Source organism: Mya arenaria, chromosome 13 (assembly GCF_026914265.1).
Source record: "Mya arenaria isolate MELC-2E11 chromosome 13, ASM2691426v1".
NCBI classification, from domain to species: domain Eukaryota; kingdom Metazoa; phylum Mollusca; class Bivalvia; order Myida; family Myidae; genus Mya; species Mya arenaria.
The window spans coordinates 3,449,507-3,470,100 of NC_069134.1; the positions used below are offsets into that span (position 1 = coordinate 3,449,507).

A 20,594-nucleotide genomic window follows, 5' to 3' on the forward strand; every position below is an offset into this window, starting at 1 on the left:
GGCCTAAGTGCCTTTGTATTATTGACTGCATTAGCGTTATCATTCGGAACACGTCGACCAGTATCTTACGGAATTGACTCGAAGCTTGCCGGAGATGGCCGAGTTGCATTGTTATAGCTGACTTCCATGTACAATAGTGCGTGAAGGGCGTTGGAGACTTGGTAAGATATTTATTTATTCCATTAGGCAAAGAAATCCATTTTACGCAATACAACTTTATATTAAAACAATTATGTTACAATACTTAACAAACACACGAGAGGTAAAACTGTGATACCACTGTTTGCATGAATCATTACAATGAAAAAATCAAAACAACCAGGAAGTACTTATTATAGTATATTATTTTTGATATGAATGTCCTAAATAAGCATAAATTATAGCAAACATGAAGAACTAAAAAATGTTGATTTTTTTAAAACTTTAAGAGACAGCAACAAAAATCCCCACCTTCCATAAATCCGTAAACTTTTTACAAAGAAACGCTTTTCCATGCACGGCGCACTTGAAATACAAAATCGAATCATAATTTTTATTTTGCATTTTTGGAATGTAATATCACGTTCAATAATAACTTATTGAAGAACTCACATCATCATATACGTTTTCATATCAGGTCAGTTTTGAGAGAAAAATGTAAAATTTATGTGCGTGAAGTGAGCACCATATCGTCATAACACCGCGATCCTACGGTGACATTTTAGAGTCTGGATAGGGAAAAATGTCATTTTAGTTCCTTTGTACCGCGAATCATACGCATTACCGAGCGTCAAAAGCCAAGGAACACCGTGTACCAAACACAGTAATTTGACTCAGTGTTTGATCTTAAATGATTCATTAAAGTCATTATATGACTAAATACGGACACAGCAATCCAGTGGATCTCACGTGAAATCCAGAACACATTCATTTTAATTAATAAATAAATTTATTGTATAGATTTTGGAATACGCTTCATAAATGGTTTATTTGATTGAAATAGGTAAAATAATGATAGTAAATTTTATTCATAAATGAAAATGAATGAGTTATCAGTGGATTTCACTTCTCGAAAACTGGATTTCACTTTGATTTCTGATCAGTTTCAAAATATTTATATAACTTTTTCATTTTTGTATAAAATTTGAAACATAAACCATATGAAGCATATTTCATTATACATCCAATTAACATATTCATTTGTTAAAAATAAGTAGTCTAATGTGCTCATCCAGTCGATATTCCCTCGGTGACCCAATTATACATTAATGTAAATCCGCCATCTTGAATGAGGTAGAAAAATGAGGGAATTGAAGCCGCTCAGGCTTAAAATTATTGATCCGGCGGCTCCAATTAGCAGACGACAAGTTCTGAATTTTCCTATAGTCCGTCATTATAGCGGGATAACAGTTCGCTGTAATATTTGACACTTATTTTAGTGTTTTTTATTAGTAGACGATTTATAAGGCGCGACCATCTTAGTGAGTCAGACTCTAGCAGACGGCCTTTTAATAGTTTAGTTTTATATTTTGTACCTCGTACAGCAGATAACCTGCTTAGTATTGTCATTAACCTCAATATTTAGTTTTCTCGTTTTAAGTATTCACCACTTAAACCAATGTAACTTAACAATTGACGAGCGTTAGACACTCAACGGGTTCTCGCACAGGAATATAAACACTCTTGTTAAATCTATTCAGACTTAAACCGTTTATAAGGGATATATATGTGTAGGATCTTGATAATAAATCCTCTTGATGCATTTCGTGGAACAATGTGTTAATTTCGTGATTACTACTGACCATGATTATGAATTTGTAATATATTGGTGTATTTCATAAACTATAAGAAAAACAAAAACATTACAGTACGATTTTGCTTGTAATTAACACATTTTAGCCAATCATACATACAAACAACAGTTATATATTAATATGTATGTGGTCAAGCGATAATTACAAGGGAATGAAACAAAAAAGTCAATTCACTCCTAGGTTCATACAAAAATCAAACATAAAAGGAGTATATAGGTCTAAAGAACAACATGTATAATAGACAGTGTCTTTGAATCCACAACCGATGATGAGAACGTCTGTGTCACCACCACCACCACTGATGATCAGAACGCCACCACCACCATCAACACCACCACCACCACCACCACCACCACCATCACCATCACCACCACCACCATCACCACCACCACCATCATCACCACCATCACCACCACCACCACCACCACAACCACCGATTACGGGAACGATACCGCTATGTGAAGATAATTATATTCAAGACAATACAATTATATTGAGCACCAATTCACTATGATCATCTCAGCCCCCCCCCCAGCTTGTGGTAAAACATCAAGAATAAAAACAATATAATCCAACTAGGTATTCAATGAAGCGTTTGGTTGTACAATTAATGGCAGTTGCGGCGTTAGGTAACAAATAAATTGATTGATAAAAATCACAGACAGATAATTCTGATGAGATCCCTCTGTGAACAAATCTGTTATCCTTTTATCTTTACCAACTTCTGAAAATAAATCGTCTAAAACCAGAAAAACTGTTAAGTTTTGGATTAAAAAATCATCATCTTCCAATTCATTTGGAATGCTCAACTCAAGGTTTTGCACCACTAAATATTGAATGACTGTGTATAGCGGCTGCCATCTTTTGTACAACCACACAATTCTTTGTGATCGTGAATTGTTGCTATATGTCACCTGTGCATGATCTTGGCTCTGATCACTTTTGAGTATGCACAAGGGACGAACCCGGCATGCGCTTTAGGCTCTACGCGCGGACGGGTACCAGTCACGCGGTAAACATATCCCCGGTTCCCGTTCGCGCGTATATTTGAAAGCGCATGCCGGGTCCGGTCGGTGTACATGCTCAAAATTACTGGCGAAGATTTGTGAGTCAGTAAATAGATAGTATTCTTTGCAGAGTTAACAAAGAAAATTGCGAACACGCGCCTAGTTTGTGCTTGTTGAGTAATTTCACCTTGGAGATAACTTCCTTCTGAACATGCATGCGACGTATACAGTTGTTTTATCGAAAACTTCGATTATTTGTTTATTATGTGTATCATAGAACACATGTTTATGCTTCTCAGTACAAGAGATCACCCTAGGGACCAATCGCTCGAATTAGGTAGCTCGACTGGCCAAAAATGCAGTCCAAATACCAAGTAATTGTGACTCGGATGTATGCCAGTACATCAGTAGAAGTAGTTCGTAACATTTTGAATAATAATTGTTATTAAATACTGTTGTGTTTCAATGTACTCACATGTAATACACTTGAAGAATAAATGTAGTAAAACTTTAAGTGTCTTAATTACATACATACATTGAAACACAACAATGGCGACGAGGAAGAGATGTGTAAAACACATGAAAAGCGGATTAACTGTGTAAACAAAACCAGTGCTGTGTAATTAATTAGTTGGACTGAGTATTTACCAAAAATGGCTAAACAGTTTCCACACAAGACTCAGAAATCTTCGAGAACACTGCGAGTTTGCAAACACAGACAAGGAAATTAAGTCACAAATTATAGAAGGCTGTACGTCAACAAGACTAAGGCGCAAAGCACTCAAATCAGAAATGTCTTTAGAAGAAATAATCAAAGAAGCGCGATCTCTGGAACTGTGTAATGAAAGGAAACAGTGGCAATCTGTTTTCATACTCTACATCAGTGTCACTGCAAGTCGTTCCAAAAAAAATATTCAATGACAAGCAAAAGTGAAATATGTGACGAATGTGAGGTATTCAGAGGCATTGGGAAATTGAAAGACACACAAATTAAGTTATTTGTCGACAAAACAGTTCAACCAGTTGAACAACCACATAGAAGAATACCATTTCACCTTCGAAAACAGGTTGAAATTGAACTTAAAATGCTCGAGGACATGGACATAATCGAAAAAGTAGTTATACCAACAGACTGGGTATTACCGATTGTCGTAGCACCGAAACCGAAGAGCAAAATCAATGAAATACGTATCTGTAAAGACATGGCATTTCTAACGAAGCGATTAAAAGGACTCGACACATTATATAAAAAATTGACGATCTAATTGTAGACTTAAATGGTTAAAAAATATTCTCAATGTTAGATTTAAATCAAGCATTCCATCAACTTGAAATCTCAAAGAAATCACGCAACATAACCACATTCACTTCACATGTTGGTTTAAGACGTTACAAAAGACTAAACTTTACATTAACATGTGCATCAAGTTTTCCAAAATGAAATACGGACCTCACTTGAAGGAGTAAAAAACATCAGCAATGACATAATTGTTTTTGGCAATTCACAGGAGCAACACGACAGTAGACTGGCAGCCGCCCTACGACATCTTCAGGAAAGAGATTCACACTGAACAAACAGAAAGGTGAATTAAGCAAGAAAACTTTTGAATTCTTCGGCTATGTTTTCAGTGAACAATGGAATATATACCTCTTTGGACACAATATTTATGCATAAAGCTATAGAAACAAGCTCAGTAGCAAAATGTTTAAACATAAACCCGGTTTGGTGGCACTGGCCAAACGCAAAAAATACAAGTTCACAGTCACAACAGACGCAATAGCCATTGAACACATATTCAAAAACCGGAAGTCCAAACCGCCAGCCAGACTCGAACCGTTGCGAATGATAATGCAAGCCTGTGATTTTGATGTCATATACAAGCCAGATGAATCAAATATGTCAGACTATCTAAGTAGGCACCCTAATGTCACAAAGCCGATTGATCTTCGATGGTACCAAGTAACGCATGAGTTTGGCAAAAGGCAGGTCCTTTGATAATTATTTTTCAAGTCATAGGGCCATTCTTAGCATATGCTAATGCTATTGACCATTCAATCTTTTCTCAGAATATCTAATCGACACCTGCCGGTAACGGTAATGAAGCTCCAATGAAAATAAACGCTATGGCATTTTGATCACTTAGTAGCTAAAGAAAGGAATGATGAACTAAACAGAGATGCATTAATATTGGCGAGGGTCATTGTGTTACACAACAGCGCATGCAAAATACATGATGCGTGTATAATTTGAAAGGGTATTGCTTGCTGATTACTACTCTGTGAATAGACAATACATTATAAGTAATTTATTACTGATTGTTATGCCTTTGGTAAATGTAAAATAATGTTCTCTTCAGGGCCAAATGTTTTGTCCATGCTGTGGTGAATGTGCGAAAGAAAGCTGGAAATATTGTTTAAATTGCGGCACGACGTTACCAGTTGTACAAGGTTGGTTCCATATAAAACTGTTATTATAATCATTTAACCCTTTTCTACATTACCTTTCTTTTGAGAACATATATTTTTATATATATTTATGCAAAAAGCTACAGAAACAAGCTCAGTAGTAAACACGGTTTAGTGGCACTGGGCAAACGCCAAAGACATAGAACACAAACATTACTACATATTGGAATTCATCGATGTAAGAGAAACATGAGGTAAGTACACGAATAATCGTGAACTCCCCTAGTTCGTGAGTTTCTTTCTAAATGTATGTGAGTTTAGAAATTAGATGCTTAAAGAAAATCGATCTTTTTGTATACATTTACATAGGAAAACAACATTAAATGAGAACAAACGGGAAAAATCATAATTGTCGTCCCAAAATCCGACAATGAAATACGGCAAATTTACTGAAAAATAGTTCTTTGTTTGTATGCGAACTTTGTCATGGAACAAGAAATGTAAACTGGCATTATATAGTTGGTGAGTTTAACAAAATATTACTTTCTTGGACAAATACAGTAAGACACAGCAAAATGCACTGCACTGTCAATTCATATCCTCCTGCAAATGTAACTTGAGTCCGTAAATGATTTTTTTCCGCGAAATAGGTATCAGCAGATTTGGAAAAGTGAAGAGCAGGTTCAGAACAATTTTTCTGCTTCAAATCTATTCTTTAATCGGAGAAACAATAAAAACTATCCTTTTTACATTAAAAATGCTGGCGTTTGTGTACAATTTGAATGTTACGGTTCTGGTCGATTATCCGCCATACCAAAACGTTTTCTTCGATTATAAAACATTTCCACCAATTCATACCAGAGCTCTATTGATATGCATGATTTACAAATGTGACAGAAAATGCCTTAAATTTGCCATTTAAAGCGTGAGAATGGGTGTTGAAAATTGAATGATCATAGGCTTTGATAAATTTACAAAATGAAGTGTTTAAAGTTCCATAAAAATGAGTATCTGTTCTCTAGCGAGTCCTTTTAAGGCTGACCTAGATTTACAGAGACTTTATAGATTTACGATCGTTATCATTCAATTCGTGATCAAAGCTGACCCTTATTGTTATTTATCAGTCTATTCAAAGATCATAGTCTATCAATATTGCATAACTTGTGTACATTGCTCATTGTAAGATGTAATTTTTTTCACTTTCCTTTTCATAGTTTCATACAATTTCAAACGTGATTTTTTTACATACTTTACATCTGTTTACATCTACGTCTTTAAACAGAATGTTTTGTGGTTTCTAAAACTTGCTGAACATACTGGATCTACTTGTTCTAAAAATTTTGTTTACAATTTCAACGTATAACTTGTGCTCATACACCGGATTTGGTCACTTTAACGAATACATAGTGGTTACGTTCTACAAATTGTATTTTTCTGATAAGGAACGTTACTCATTTCATTGATTAGTGATACGTATAAAACTTGAACATTTTACCATTTATGTATGTTATCATGTCATGAGAACTATTCAGAGCAAATGAAAAGCCAGGGTATGAAAATTGTTCCATCGTTAAACAAGATGAATTTTGATGCAAGACATCAAAGACGCTGCTGAATAGGTTTAAGTGTGAACAGATATATTTTAATCATATTTCAATGAGGGGAGATATAAGTTTAAACACTCTTTTAAGTAAACTTTCAATATGCGTGCATTTTTCTGAGCATGTGCATCATATTTCTACGCATTCACCGAGACATTTGACACAGTAACCTTTTTCTGACTTGACCAACCTACCTTTTACTTTGGATATTATGTGTTTTAGTTTTGTTATTGTTTACCGCTATTAAAATATTTTTGTCCCCGGTGTTTTTTATACATTGAGGAGGCATTCTACATGCATCTTTTTCAATTAATTTATAAAATGTATCCGATGTACAAGTGAACTATGTAATTGTCCCTACCATTGTTGTTTTATTAGATGTTGAATCCTTGTGACCGGCCCATATACTTTTGGTGTTTTTTGAAAGGGTATTGCCTGCAGATTCCAATACACGAGTTAATATACATTTTTGGCAAAACTATGAGATTTGTTTTGATATTTATCTTGCATTTGGAAATAACGTTTCTGCATTATTCCAAGGCCAAATGTTTACGTTTACAACGTGTTTTCAGCGTAAGTTATACATATTTTCCCCTGCTCATGAAACTTACTAGGCATCCGAAATTCGCCCTATTGTATATTGTTGGAACGGTGCAGACGAAACCAAATCCTCGAGAATAATGTCAGTTTTAGACACGAATATGGAAACAAGCAAGAAAGTGATATTAATTCCCAAATAACATTCTTGAAAGAATCGATGTCAGAATATTTCTAAGCCTTTAAAAGACTATGCTATCTTCTGCTTCTACAAGAGTGAAATGTTTTAGATTTGCTTGTACTTTAACGATGCAATCTTTGGCCTAAATGTCAACTTGGCAGAATATTGTAGAATGACTCTATTTGCGCCGTGATTCTTTGTTTTGTACACATTTCCTAGTAAAAAGAAATGTATAAGAAGTCAAAAAAGCGTTAAAAGGTTAGGTTTGTTCATTACTTTCATTCAACAAATTGTTCTTAAAATGTATTTTGTCAATTGTGACAAAAATGTATATAACCCAAAACTATTATTTTCAAGAAATGCTGTTGTAAACGTGTATTTTATATATGGTTGTAAACATAAACTTCGTCTCACCTAAATAAAGCTAACTAATTTTAATTTGTATGCTTTTTAAACGTATCATACCATGTGCTAGTTACCAAGGCTTATTTAAACTAGGGTCGGAAGTAAACGAAAGAGTGTCTGTATTTGTTAAAAGGTTAAGGGTTTATGAGAGAGGAGTGTAGAATAGATGTAAATAAACTAATTGCGCAATTGGATAAAGCTGATAAATCCATAGTTTCTCACAACGACGCGATGAAACGTTTAACTCATCATGTTCATTGTTGATGGCATTCAATGGCACTCAAGTCACTAGAGCCCCAGCAAAATCTGCCAAAGCACAATTATTCAAATACTTTACGCGATTTATTATTAAAACGTTATTCAAAAATTACAAAACTATCTATGGATATATGCCTCCAGAATTTCTTTGAGGTCATGTGTATTAATTAAAATACTTGTGTCGCAGTCGGTTGGACTGAATTTCTTTCGAAATCTAACGTCAGTAGGTCAAAACTGATATCCTTGTCCGCCATTATAACATGACTATCTTGCATGGAAGCTAATCCAATAATGAAAGCGCCGCACTGTGGCGCTTACAACTTACAGCCAATAGCGTGGTGTATAAATCCATACCTAATTTGGTATGTATCAATGCCTTTTAATGGTAAGGGGAAGTAGGAGCGAAATGCAAATAAATGAAAATAGTTAAGTGAAGGTTTCCATTGCCTGCAGCAGAGGTACACCCGCTATATTTTCTGAAAATGGCCCAAATTGAACCCTTAAAACATAAATGATTTACAGTAACGAATACCAACACCATTATTTTATTTTGGTACAGATGAATCAGATGACGAAGCGACTATAGCAATTTCGTCGCTGGACATTCAAGATGAGAGCGAATCCGAGGATGGTATTTATCAAAGTATATTTTGTGCTTGTATAAGTGTAATCATCTGAATAACAACAACTCAAAATGAACAGGAAGACAAATAGGACAATGTTAAGGTTGACAATAATAAAATCCTTTATAAGCAGGAACATAATTTGGACTCAAGAGAGAGAGAGTGCTAACAAGGTTTTCAATCATTTAACCTACTTTTTGATCCAACATTCTCTTTTATGGCGGTTGACTTGTAAACACACATTTTGACTATTTTTTTACTAGATTTTGGTACATTGTTAATGATAAAAAATATGATGACCTTCATTAAACAGCGACTAAAATATTTCCCCCTATACATTCGTTTGATAGTTGATATTTTCCAACATCAAGGAAAATCAGAATAATTAGAAACTGTTGAATCTTTTCAAAGGTTTTTGAAAGACATACATTGTTTACGAACACTACTTGTTTTTGTCGCCTCTAGTATAACATTTGCGGCATACGAGATTTTTAAAAAAAAGCAGCGAAACATAATATTACAATCTCTATATCAAAACTAAAGGCAACGGGATTTCATTTTTTTCCACTTGTGTATGAGTAGTAGTTGAGAAAGGTTTATGTTGGTATAATCATACTTTTAATTGCCTCCAGAAAATATAGGACTGTGTTTGTTTTAAAACAATTCATTTAGGCTTCATTTTGTAATGCAACTGATCGGCTAATGCGTTGGCGTCTGTAATATTTATTATTTGCAATACTTTGATAATGATAAAATACTAGTTCCTTGGTATAAAACGAAGTAGACATATAGCTATAGTAGCGCAGATTTGATTGGCAAAGAGGTGTAAACGTTGGTAACATACACGACAAAGGTATTTGGAAACGCAGAAAGCATAAACCGTGTTTTGGTCTCAAATAAGCACTTAATAAGTGTAATTTAAATATTCAATTAGATGCCTCTATATTGATGCACATGCACAGTTTACCCGGCGAAATTGAAGTGTTATCGTTCCCTTTACAGGGCCGAGCGGAGCAGAAGCTACAACTACTAATGAAGGTTTGTGAATTATTTAACCTTTAATACTATCAATCTTATATGTGATAGTTTCTGCATCCCCGATGTATTGATATTATGCACAACGAACACAAAAGACAAGTTATGTATAATCTCTTATATATTAGAGATGGTTTTATCTTGTTTCAGTTCATGAATTCATATCTGAAAAGTAATCATCTAACCGCGCAATAACACGCCAGGGAAGCATTTGAGTGAAAACATTTGGTTTGAAACATTTAAACGGGGTTTAGGTTTCAACTTTTGGTGACTGAGCTTGTTTCTGTAGTTTTTCACATAAGTATTGACAAAAGGCTGCCTCGTTACAAATGATAAAACCGTAATTGTTTTACGTGCTCGATTTTGTGAACATTATGGTACGAAGGAAAATGTTGTGGTGCTTGTGAATAAATTGTAATTTAGTTGGAAAAGAATAGTGAAAACAGTTAACTAAAATAATATCAATAAATTCTTTGAAAGAATGGCGAACTACAGCACTGCTTGGCGAACTTAAAGGCTATTTTGATGTCGAATCGTATAAAGACAATACAACGAAAACTACAGGGACAATCTCGAAATATCAGACGTGTAAATGTTGCCCTGTTCGTTGCTATCATACATGTGGGAGTGGGTATGGGGGGTGGTAGTTGCGGGTTGGAATTTTGAACATATAGGAAACTATGTTGCAATATGAAAACAGTTTCAAACCTTTTGTCCATGTAGTTCAAACCTAACCCTCCATCGTCGTTAAGTTTATGGCGTGTATTTCTTTCCAATGAACATTACAAGCTACTGCCTATGGATATTTCTTTCCTAGAGATCAAAGTTCGTTTGAATTCTTGGAGGATACAAGGTTTTTAAATCATCCTTAGGTTTAAAGCAAAATGGACATATGTAGGTGATAAGCGTATGCATGGACGCAAGAAAGGTGTTACTCGTGAATCACTAACTGTTCGATAATATTAATCGTGTTAGCAATTATTATATTTAAAGCAAGACGGACTTACTCAGTGGTTACGTTTGTTTAATACGTCTGGCAAGCTCATTTACCGGAAGTTACTGAATTACGTTTGAATTACATCACTGAAACATCCCAGTTCTACTGTATTACACTATATTATGTTAAAGAACGTGTAGTAGGACATTTCAACTATAGTGGATTTTCTCTTAGTGAAATTTGAATGTCTGCCTTCTTGAAATGCCAATGATTTGCACTTACTTGACGTTGGTCTTTTGCCACAGTTAATAATTCCATTCTGAGCTGTGTAAAACAATATTTGGTTAATGATACATTCTTATCATCAAGAGGTCAAAATGGTCGATCTATACTCAAGTATGTTACCTTGTGCTACACTCTCACAGATTGAAAACTTTGACATTTTTTTTTGTCTTTGAACGAGCCATTTTTGGCGAAAATCTTTGGAAACCAGATAAATAAGACAGACACTGCTGACAAAAAATCAAATTGCAGTATATTATATTTAAGAAAAGAAATGATGTTTTCTGCATTTTCTTAAACCGTTAGTAACGGTTAAAGCCATAAAACATTAATTTTCGAGCGAAAATATGAAAATCTGCGATCCGATATTTTGATATCATTGATTCGCAGATATTTACGCAAAAAAAATAAGTTCTGTTTTTAATTATTCTAACAACTAAAATTTACAAAACAACAACAACAACAACAACATATTTTTAATTCTGTTGGAGTGTGTTTGTTGGGATTTGTTCACTGTCATAACAACTTTATGCTATTTGAACAATCATCTTTTGTATTCCGGATATCAAAAGGCGATGAAATGTTTTAAAGAAAGCGATTTGATTAAACGCCTGTTTCTTGTGTAAATTTACCGTGAAGTTCATTTTAAAATTATACCTAAAATATAATAAAACATTTAAATTATGATCAAACATTTGTTGTTTGTTATGATGTCCAAACAAAACAAATGTTGGAGCTTCAAGAAAATGTTGAAAAAGGAATAAGATTTCCATAATAATCGGTATGTTTTGTTTATCTACAAACACGTCTGTTATAAAACTCATAATACTTCTTTCATCTAAAATTGTTTATTTGACAGAGGTTTTGTTGTTTCAAATGTGAACTTCTCATTTTTAAGCAGAAAAGTAACAACTCTTGACAATAAAAGTATTTCTTTTAGTTGTTATTTTCACCATAGTGCAAATAGCAATTATCGAAAGGTTGATTTTACTGCTGTTATTTCACTGATAAAACTTCATATTTCAACGGAAAGCATAACATACATGTGAACATTACAATTTTCTCACCATAATATGTTAGTGTGCCTCTCAACTGGGTCTTCGTTACATATTCAACTGGCTGTCTTTTCCGTTATATTATTATACCTTAAGAACTTACCATGACTTTCTCAACTCGAGAAATATAACTATTTTCATAGCTTTAGACCGAAATGAAAAGGTAGTGTAAGTGTAAAATAGTTAGTTTGAGTAAGATGCTTATAAAAATGCAATAATGTATCGATATTTTGTTGAATGATCATTTTTTCATGTTTTAGTAACAGAGGAATACGAAGATTACGAGTTGGGAAGTGATTTTATTGATGATCTTAAAGTGGTAAGTGAAAACCAGAACATAGGTGTACTTGTTTACTTCAACTTGATATTATATTATATACTTAGAAATAAATGCTGGGTTGCTACTCGCCGTAATGCTAAGCTCTCCCGAAGATGTCCATAAGTGCCTCAAGATTAATTATCTCATAATGGCGCACAACAATCAATTAGTATCTTCTTCTATAATACGTTTGTGTTTCCTTTCCATTCATTTTGTTATGTATTCATTCAATACTGTTCAATAAAAGTGAATTGAATAGATAACATACACTTTCGTACGTCTTTCGGTTGATCTGTACGCTGTTGTCGGGATCTTATGCAATTAAGCCTTGTCTTTAGGAAACGATTCACTACCAAATCGAAGAAAGTAACGTTGTTTACCATCAGTAACACAGTTCCTTTAAGTTCTTCACCCAAACTGATATCATGAATACATTGCAATATCTATCTCAAATATGGCGTTTCTACTGTCCGAATAATCCAGTCCGGGTAAACATGTATGTTACCATTACAGTATAGACCTAGTTTCATTACACCCACTGACTTTTTCCTTAGCTATTATTTTAATGCCGAGGTCAACAGTAATCTACACCCCCACCAAAACGCACACTCGCACGCACGCACACAGGCACACACGCACACACGCACACACGCACACACACACACACACACACACACACTGATGAGAGATTCTCAAATATATATTTCGATTTTGGCTTACTCACATTAACATACAAGTTTTGTACAAACTATTATATAGTACATGTCTAAGTGAAATTGATGGAATTCTTTCAGATATCGGATACCGAAACAGAGGAATACAGACGAATACTGAAGGAAACGGGATACACAGCTCTTCGTGAAAAGTTAGAAGAGACAATCAATGGGTGGAAAAAAATCAAAATAAATATTGCTGTCACAGGGGAATCTGGCACAGGGAAGTCTTCCTTTATCAATTCTATCAGGGGGTTAATGGCTGATGACCCTGGGGCAGCTGAAGTTTCCGCCGTCGAAACGACTATGAAACCCACAGCTTACGACCACCCTGACAATCCAAATCTTCAGGTTTGGGATTTGCCTGGAATAGGAACGTTAAACTTCACGCGGGAGAACTACTTGCAGGAAGTCGATTTAAACCGCTTTGACTTTGTTTTGCTCCTGTCGTCGTCGAGGTTTAAGGAAAATGACATTTGGCTCGCAAAGGAAATTTTTAAGTTGAAGCCAAATTTTAACTTGTTCTTTGTACGAACAAAGATCGACGATGATCTTCGCTCCTCCCAAAAAGGACGACGCAAACTTCAGACTGCGGAAGATATGCACGCATTGCAGCAGGAAGTCAGAGACAATGCAAGGCTCAATCTTCTGAAAGGCGAGATATCCAATGCAGATATATATCTTGTTGACAACCATGACACAGCAGCTTTTGATTTTGGTACAATCTTTTCGAAACTGATCCAAAAGGTTTCCCGTATTAAAAGGGAAGCAATGATCATGTCATTGACTGGGGTCACAAACGAAGTTGTTCAAAGGGAGCTCGCTATTTTGAAAAGTAGAATCAGCTTGGTTTCTAAAACCGCTGCAGTGGCGGCCGTCTTTGCAAACACTGGCACGAACAAATATCCGGCAGAAATAGACGTGTTGCTAAAGGAGTGCAGATTTTATCGTTCGCAGCTAGGACTCAATTTAGAATCGCTTCAAATCATCGCAAATCGTCTTGAAATTGACTTCGAAAAATTGCTGGCCAAGTTGGCAATGAAATCACACATATATGTAGATTCCGAGGATAGGTTTGCCATGTATTATAGGGTGGTTAAAAAAATTGAACCAAAACTTTGGCATACACTTCCAATTATTGGAGACATGTTAAAGGTCAAAGCTTACCAAAAGCAATGCGCTTTTCTTATGAAATCATTCCTTGACATATGTGCCAAAGAAACACATGACCTACAGATGCACATGACCATGGCTTTAGAGGGATCCGATAATTAGAGTCGGTACAGGCGAACCAAACGTCATTTTCCTTGAACCCGTGTAAATAAGCGAAACTTCTGCTTGAAAACGTTTGTGTGTAATTTTATTTTTACAAATTCTAACAACAGATCTGTAAATGACATTTGTTATGTTTGTAAATGTTTTATTGTAAGAAGTGTATTGTATTGATAATTGTAAATATTGCTGAGCTTGGCCCTGCTGTTTCGTTGGCATACTGAATAGGTTACTTCTACAATTTGTGGTAAAGAAACTCATCACTTTCTTACACTGGATACACGGCAATCTTTTGGATTTCGTCTGTCAGAAAACCATCTATTTATTATCAGATCGATGGTGTTCATGAGCTATATGTCATGGTTGGAAAAGTATTATATCAGATAAAACTTGACTGCTTGAGGTCAAATAACAATTAATATTGTTAACACTTTTGGCGTTTAAAAGTCTTGTTTTGTTTTGTCATAAAATAAACTTTCAAATTTTATCAAAATGGTACGCATGAGTGTATGCTGAAATCGTTTCATTCAATTTATAGCACAAAAAAGAAACATGCCATATAATCATTTATATTTGCTGCTTGCGTTAGAATGTTGTTTCATTGCCGGTTGCGTTTTTCTAAAGAAGTTCATTATTATGTGTTTCATACTTTTTATCTATTTCGTTTAAATGTATTCATTTTTGATTCGTTTATTACCGTTATTTATCTTTTATAGAACTTCATTTACGAAATGTTTGCCAATACAGCAATAAGTAATATTGTTGTTTAAATGAAATGATTTGCCAAGATTCGTGTCAAAGTAGTAAATAAGTTTGATAATAATTATAACACGAGTCAGGTCAAATTCGAATGTAAATTAGGTCTTAGAATTAATTGTATAAGCAATTTTTCTGACCATGTCATCTTTTCATCAGGTATAACATGTACAGTTTTTTGTGGTTGATTTTTTGTGAAAAATAAAAAAAAGGTCGACAGTTTTGTTTAAAGAATGCTAAAGAAGAAGTCGTTCATTCGTTCATGTTCCAGGTGATTGATTTGCTCACACTTTAGTTCATCTTGTTGGCCAGTAAATATTTTCCATTTCCTTTTCCTGTAAACCACATAACAAGTCGTTATCACTTACTGATTAGAACTGAGTCATACTTAGATCGAATGATTCAGTGTTAATGTTCAAAGTTTATTTAAGTAATTTGTTAAAATGTTACAAAATATGTAAGCATTTTGTTGTTGATGTTAATGAGACGGAACATGCTTATCAATGTATCTTCTTCTTTGTCCTTCCGCTATCAATGTACGTATTTAACGATCACTTTTCCGAATTAATATTTCTGAGAAGTCATAATATATTTTTCGAAACCAGAACTTATTGGCCGGTTTAGGTACGATTGTCCTTTTTGTTCAGTAAAAGTTTCAATTATTTGTGTGACACTAGCTAAATATGCTATGAACTTCTTGATTTTGGTTTGTTTGTTTAAAAAGGTAGTATAAAACATAGTATAAGTCCTGCTGGAAACATGATAATTACAAAATAATATACATGATAGAGACGGAATAAAAGTATAGAATGATAGTTAATACTATTTAAAGTGTAAATATAGTTACCATTTTGAATTAAAAACTATCATAGAATCATCTTAACAGTATTTTGCTATTGTATCGAATCGATGTATTGAGGTACTTTTATTATCGATGCTTGATTTTTGAAGTATGAGCAGGAAATTTTGATCGGTGATTATGTGAAAAGAGGAATGATTAAGGAAACCGCATTGATTTTATGATATTTTGTCGAACGATGTCGTGTTATTGTTCGTATTCGATTCACAAGGAAACTCTGTAACTGTATAAAAACTGTACTTTCTAATATTAATAATATCTGTCATGTGTTTCCGGGCCGGATAGAAAATCCCACCCGAGGGCACCTACATTGCCAGGTAAAGAGGCTTGTCGAGTTACCAGCTTTGTAGCTTGCCCGAGGGTCGGAATTAATCTATCCGGACTTGACACACATGATTGATATTTTTCTAACATACATTAAATAACATTTTTGTGAAAAATAACATATGAAAACATATTTTGTACATTTCACCACAAAACACGTGCGATGATGTTTACTGACGTCATGACGCGCAGTTATTTTCATTCATATTTGGATCATGTCAATTTCAGTGTACACTTATCATTCTTAAAAATAAAATTTCTTCTCACCTTGCGTATGTTTTATCTTTGTTGATTTTGCTGTCCCGTTTAAATTATACATGTATATACATTTTTCAACCTGAGTTGAATACTGACGACCGAGGCGAATTATTATCCGAAGGTTGACAACTGTCACCCTCAAGACAGTAAATATCAATTTTGTTATACTGAACAAAAACCGTAGAATTTTAGAAGTATTCGAGCAACACCCCTACGAAAATTATCCGTGTATTGTCTGAATATTTTTTATGTTTCTGTTGTCAGAAAATCATTTTCACTGACAGCTGCAAATCTGGCTTTCATTTTTTAATACAGGTTACACACCACCATTGTCATTTCCTCTATAATTCAATGTAAATTGATTATATTTAGACAACATTTAAAGGCATTTCGAGCGAATGCAGACTATGATAAACATATATATTCTTAAAGTACAAGCTCTAAATTATATTTTGAGCCACTAATAAGGGGGGTCAAGTTATTCCTAAGAAAAATCTCTCCACGTTAGACACAAACTCTAAAAATTGCAGAGTCCGCCATGACAGTTCTTCCAAAATGACCTTTCAACTATAGGGCAGCAGTTTATGCTTAAATATCTATTCTAAATGATAAATCAAGCCATAATAGATACCCAAGGTATAAAAGTTTCAGGAATAATGATATTTTTGATTTTCAGTGTATTGAGCATGTGAAAACATGTCTATCAGTCATAAAAACATTTTTTTATTGAGAATTTTCCACACAACGGAAGTACAGTTGACGCAATGGTGACATCATACCTACAGTAATTATTGTCGTCTGGTAAACAAAGCGCTCAGGTGATAAAGACTTTCAGTTCAATGCTACCAGTAATTCCCGTATTCGCAGCGTATATGCCATTTTCATATATTTTTCTAAGGTTGCAATGCCAGTTTAATGAATAAAAAATCAACATGGCGGCGTATTTTTAGCGTTTTGTTAATTTCAGGACGTAAGAGTTTACAATGCGACAATGGGTGACAGTGCGAGATGATAGTCGAAATCATTGCCCTGTCATTTTTACTACATGTTCTATAAAAGTGAGGACAAATAAATATGTAAGGTTACATTTTCAACGTAACATCTAAATCAAATAATCATAATTGTTGAATTATAAAGTTTAGATATAAATTTAAGAGAAAGTTTCGTATCATGACTGTCATTAAGAACATTCATCAAATATAGAAATGTTTGTGTAAACGGTTCCTGATATATTTGTTGAACTTTAAGTGTGTGTGTTTGAATACTCATTTTTGTTAACCTGCTTAACGTAAAGAACATGTCCGGTTGAACTTAATTCAACTAAATGGTTCAATAAATGTCTAATATTTATATAAAAAACGTACAAAAACAGGTTTAAACATAAACCTCAGTTAATGGCACAGGGTCAACGACAAAGACATAGAACACAAAAACAAACAATCACAATTCAGAGACATGAACCAACAGCACAAATCTCCACCATCAACACACTTCATTCATAATATCAAGGGCAGTAATGCAGTAACCAGCAAGCATTATCGTAAATGAACCGATTTAACTCCAAAATTGGCTGTCTGCATTCGGAAAACAATAGAAATACTGTTATTGTCCAAAACAAAGCCTCGGGTGGGGTTTGTACGCAAGAGAACGGTCTTAAATAGTTGTTTTGAAGCAAAAAATGCATTGGGTGAGTCGGGAAGCCTAGAAAGAACCTGCATTGTTTTCACGAAATATTTTAATACTGACATTATTTTGATCTAAAACAAGCGTCTTCGTAAACGATCAATTGCTCTTCATTCGGTGCACAAGGTCGTTTCTAAAAATTATCGTTGAAACATATAGAAAACAGTGGTAATACTCACCGAATCGAGGACGTTTTCCACTCAAAACAAAACCGGGAGCATGGACGCACCTGACATTACTGCCCTAGAATATATAGGGATGTTTATCAAGAATTGTTAGGTACCGCCTAAGACAAATTCTATACCGCGTACATGGAGTGATTAAAATAGTAATAAATTCAAAAGAATCTGAAGATTACTGATAAACAGAAACTACATTTGTTTTCTGTATGCGTGCTTTGTTAAACCAATTTGTTTTACATCGATAAAAAATAAGATCCAGCGTAATAATCTATAGATATGGGTGTCGAACGATGGTCAATACGCACTGGTCTTCGGCCAACTTTGGCAGACAGGATGAGGCATTCCGATTACCGTGTTTTGCTAAAGAGGCTAGCAGCGGCGTAGGCGTCTTTCGACGATGAAGTACTGCAAGTTGTGAAACTCAAAGAATTCATTTCATTTTACAATGTTTCTTCTGCTATTCTGTTAATCGAGACTTGGTGAAAGTGATTCATAGTTTCAAGCCACATTCATTTAGTACCTCTCCGCTTAAACTATTTCCCAATCAAAATGTTCTCTGTCGTGTATATAAATACCGAATCTAAAAGCAAGCCAATTTCTATCTTACGACCAAACAATACACACATATATAAATCATTTATTGTCCAGGTGCATCAGCCATAGCTTGTCGTATTGGTGAGGAATAGTATAAGCCTAATGAAGGTTTTATCAATATTATGTGACAATGTGTCAACGCTTTAAAGTTCTAATCGAATTTAGAATTTCTTTGAAAAAAAGAACATCGTTTAGAAATAAAATGGCCAACTTCGATAAAAAAACAAGTCGTCTGTTTTAGGCCCCTTCTTATTTCGAATGATATTGTTTCTAAGGCAGTAAACTACATTGTACTGATTTTCTGAAGTAATCAGAAAAAAGTAATACATTATCAAAACAACGTCAAACGGCCTCCTTGCTTGGAATTAGAAAATGATTCCAGGGGATGATAAGTAAACTTGTTGGAAAACCAATATTTCTATTTGTATGTGTTATTCCATTCTCGAACAATAATGGAACATTCAAAGCATGACTTTGAATGGTCCGATTTTAAAACTGAAACATATGGGTTTTTTTTGTGTTTTTTTCACAATACATTTGCATGGGACAAGTTAAAAAGTCAGTGATTAAAAACAACACTCGAGTCATATAGGCGAAACATAATTGCATGGATCTTTATAACCCGATGGTATTACCTCCTCCACTTTGGAATCCGGAATAGGGCTTTATTTTGAACTTGAATTCGGAATACCGCTTAATTTTAAACTGCAATCCGAAGCACCGCTTAATAATAAACTGGAATCCAAAATACCGCAGCGCTGAAGTATAGACTGGGACGACCCGGAGCACTGCTTAATTTCGAAGCAAGCCAGAATAATGTATATTACCTATAACAATAAATAAAGTAAAAATGATTTCTATAATTTCGTTTGCTGAAGTGTAAACTCATGTGTATAACTTCTTAAATTTCAACTTGCATCAAGACATACACTTTAAGTTTCATATTATTTGCCATTTAGTTTGAAGTACGCTATTTTGCTAGGGCAGGGACGGTTCTAGGATTTGTCGTTAGCGGGCCGCGATTTCGAAGGGTCACAACTTTGGCCTCCGTTAATAAAAGTATATGGATTTAGTGCTTTAGCGTGGCGGCGTGATCCAAAACGGGACTAATGGCTTTTCTGAGTCGAAATGCTGCACTTTGGTTTGCACATGTTATCATTAGAAGGCAACATTAACCTGCTTTTAGTTTCAAAATGTCACAGAGTATCAAATTTGAAAGAAGTTAGTTACGAAACTAAATTCTGCTAAATAGCGTATTCTTAAGCTCTCATATACATATACATTGGACCTTAAAGACACGTTTTGGCCCTCAAACCCATTCGTTGTGGTTCAATACATGGATACTTGTTTGCGAGTATGGTGTTCCCCTCTTAATGCAGAGCTTTTGTGTGTAAAGCGTCGAAGCATCTGAGAGTTCTTAGACAACAATGTCTGCATCGTTATGGAATTGGGATTCCATCTTAGTCGTTCTTTTCACGCGCAGTCATCTCGAATGATTGTTAAGTGCGGGTATT

The 20,594-nt window shown here is 34.5% G+C and overlaps 1 protein-coding gene across 4 annotated transcripts; it reads left to right on the plus strand.

The window, feature by feature from the left end:
• The first annotated feature begins 45 nt into the window (after positions 1–45).
• Positions 46–16,634, plus strand: LOC128214848 (T-cell-specific guanine nucleotide triphosphate-binding protein 2-like). Of its 4 annotated transcripts, none has more exons than XM_052921527.1 (6): positions 46–161; positions 5,158–5,248; positions 8,748–8,831; positions 9,814–9,849; positions 12,381–12,439; positions 13,234–16,634. In XM_052921527.1, the coding sequence occupies exons 2-6, from the start codon at positions 5,164–5,166 to the stop codon at positions 14,425–14,427; spliced, it is 1,458 nt and encodes a 485-aa protein (XP_052777487.1). In that variant the 5' UTR covers positions 46–161; positions 5,158–5,163; the 3' UTR covers positions 14,428–16,634. The 4 variants fall into 4 exon arrangements, with proteins under 4 accessions (XP_052777487.1, XP_052777489.1, XP_052777490.1 ...); XM_052921529.1 differs by having other exon boundaries at positions 12,387–12,439; XM_052921530.1 differs by having other exon boundaries at positions 8,748–8,819.
• Positions 16,635–20,594: the final 3,960 nt, after the last annotated feature.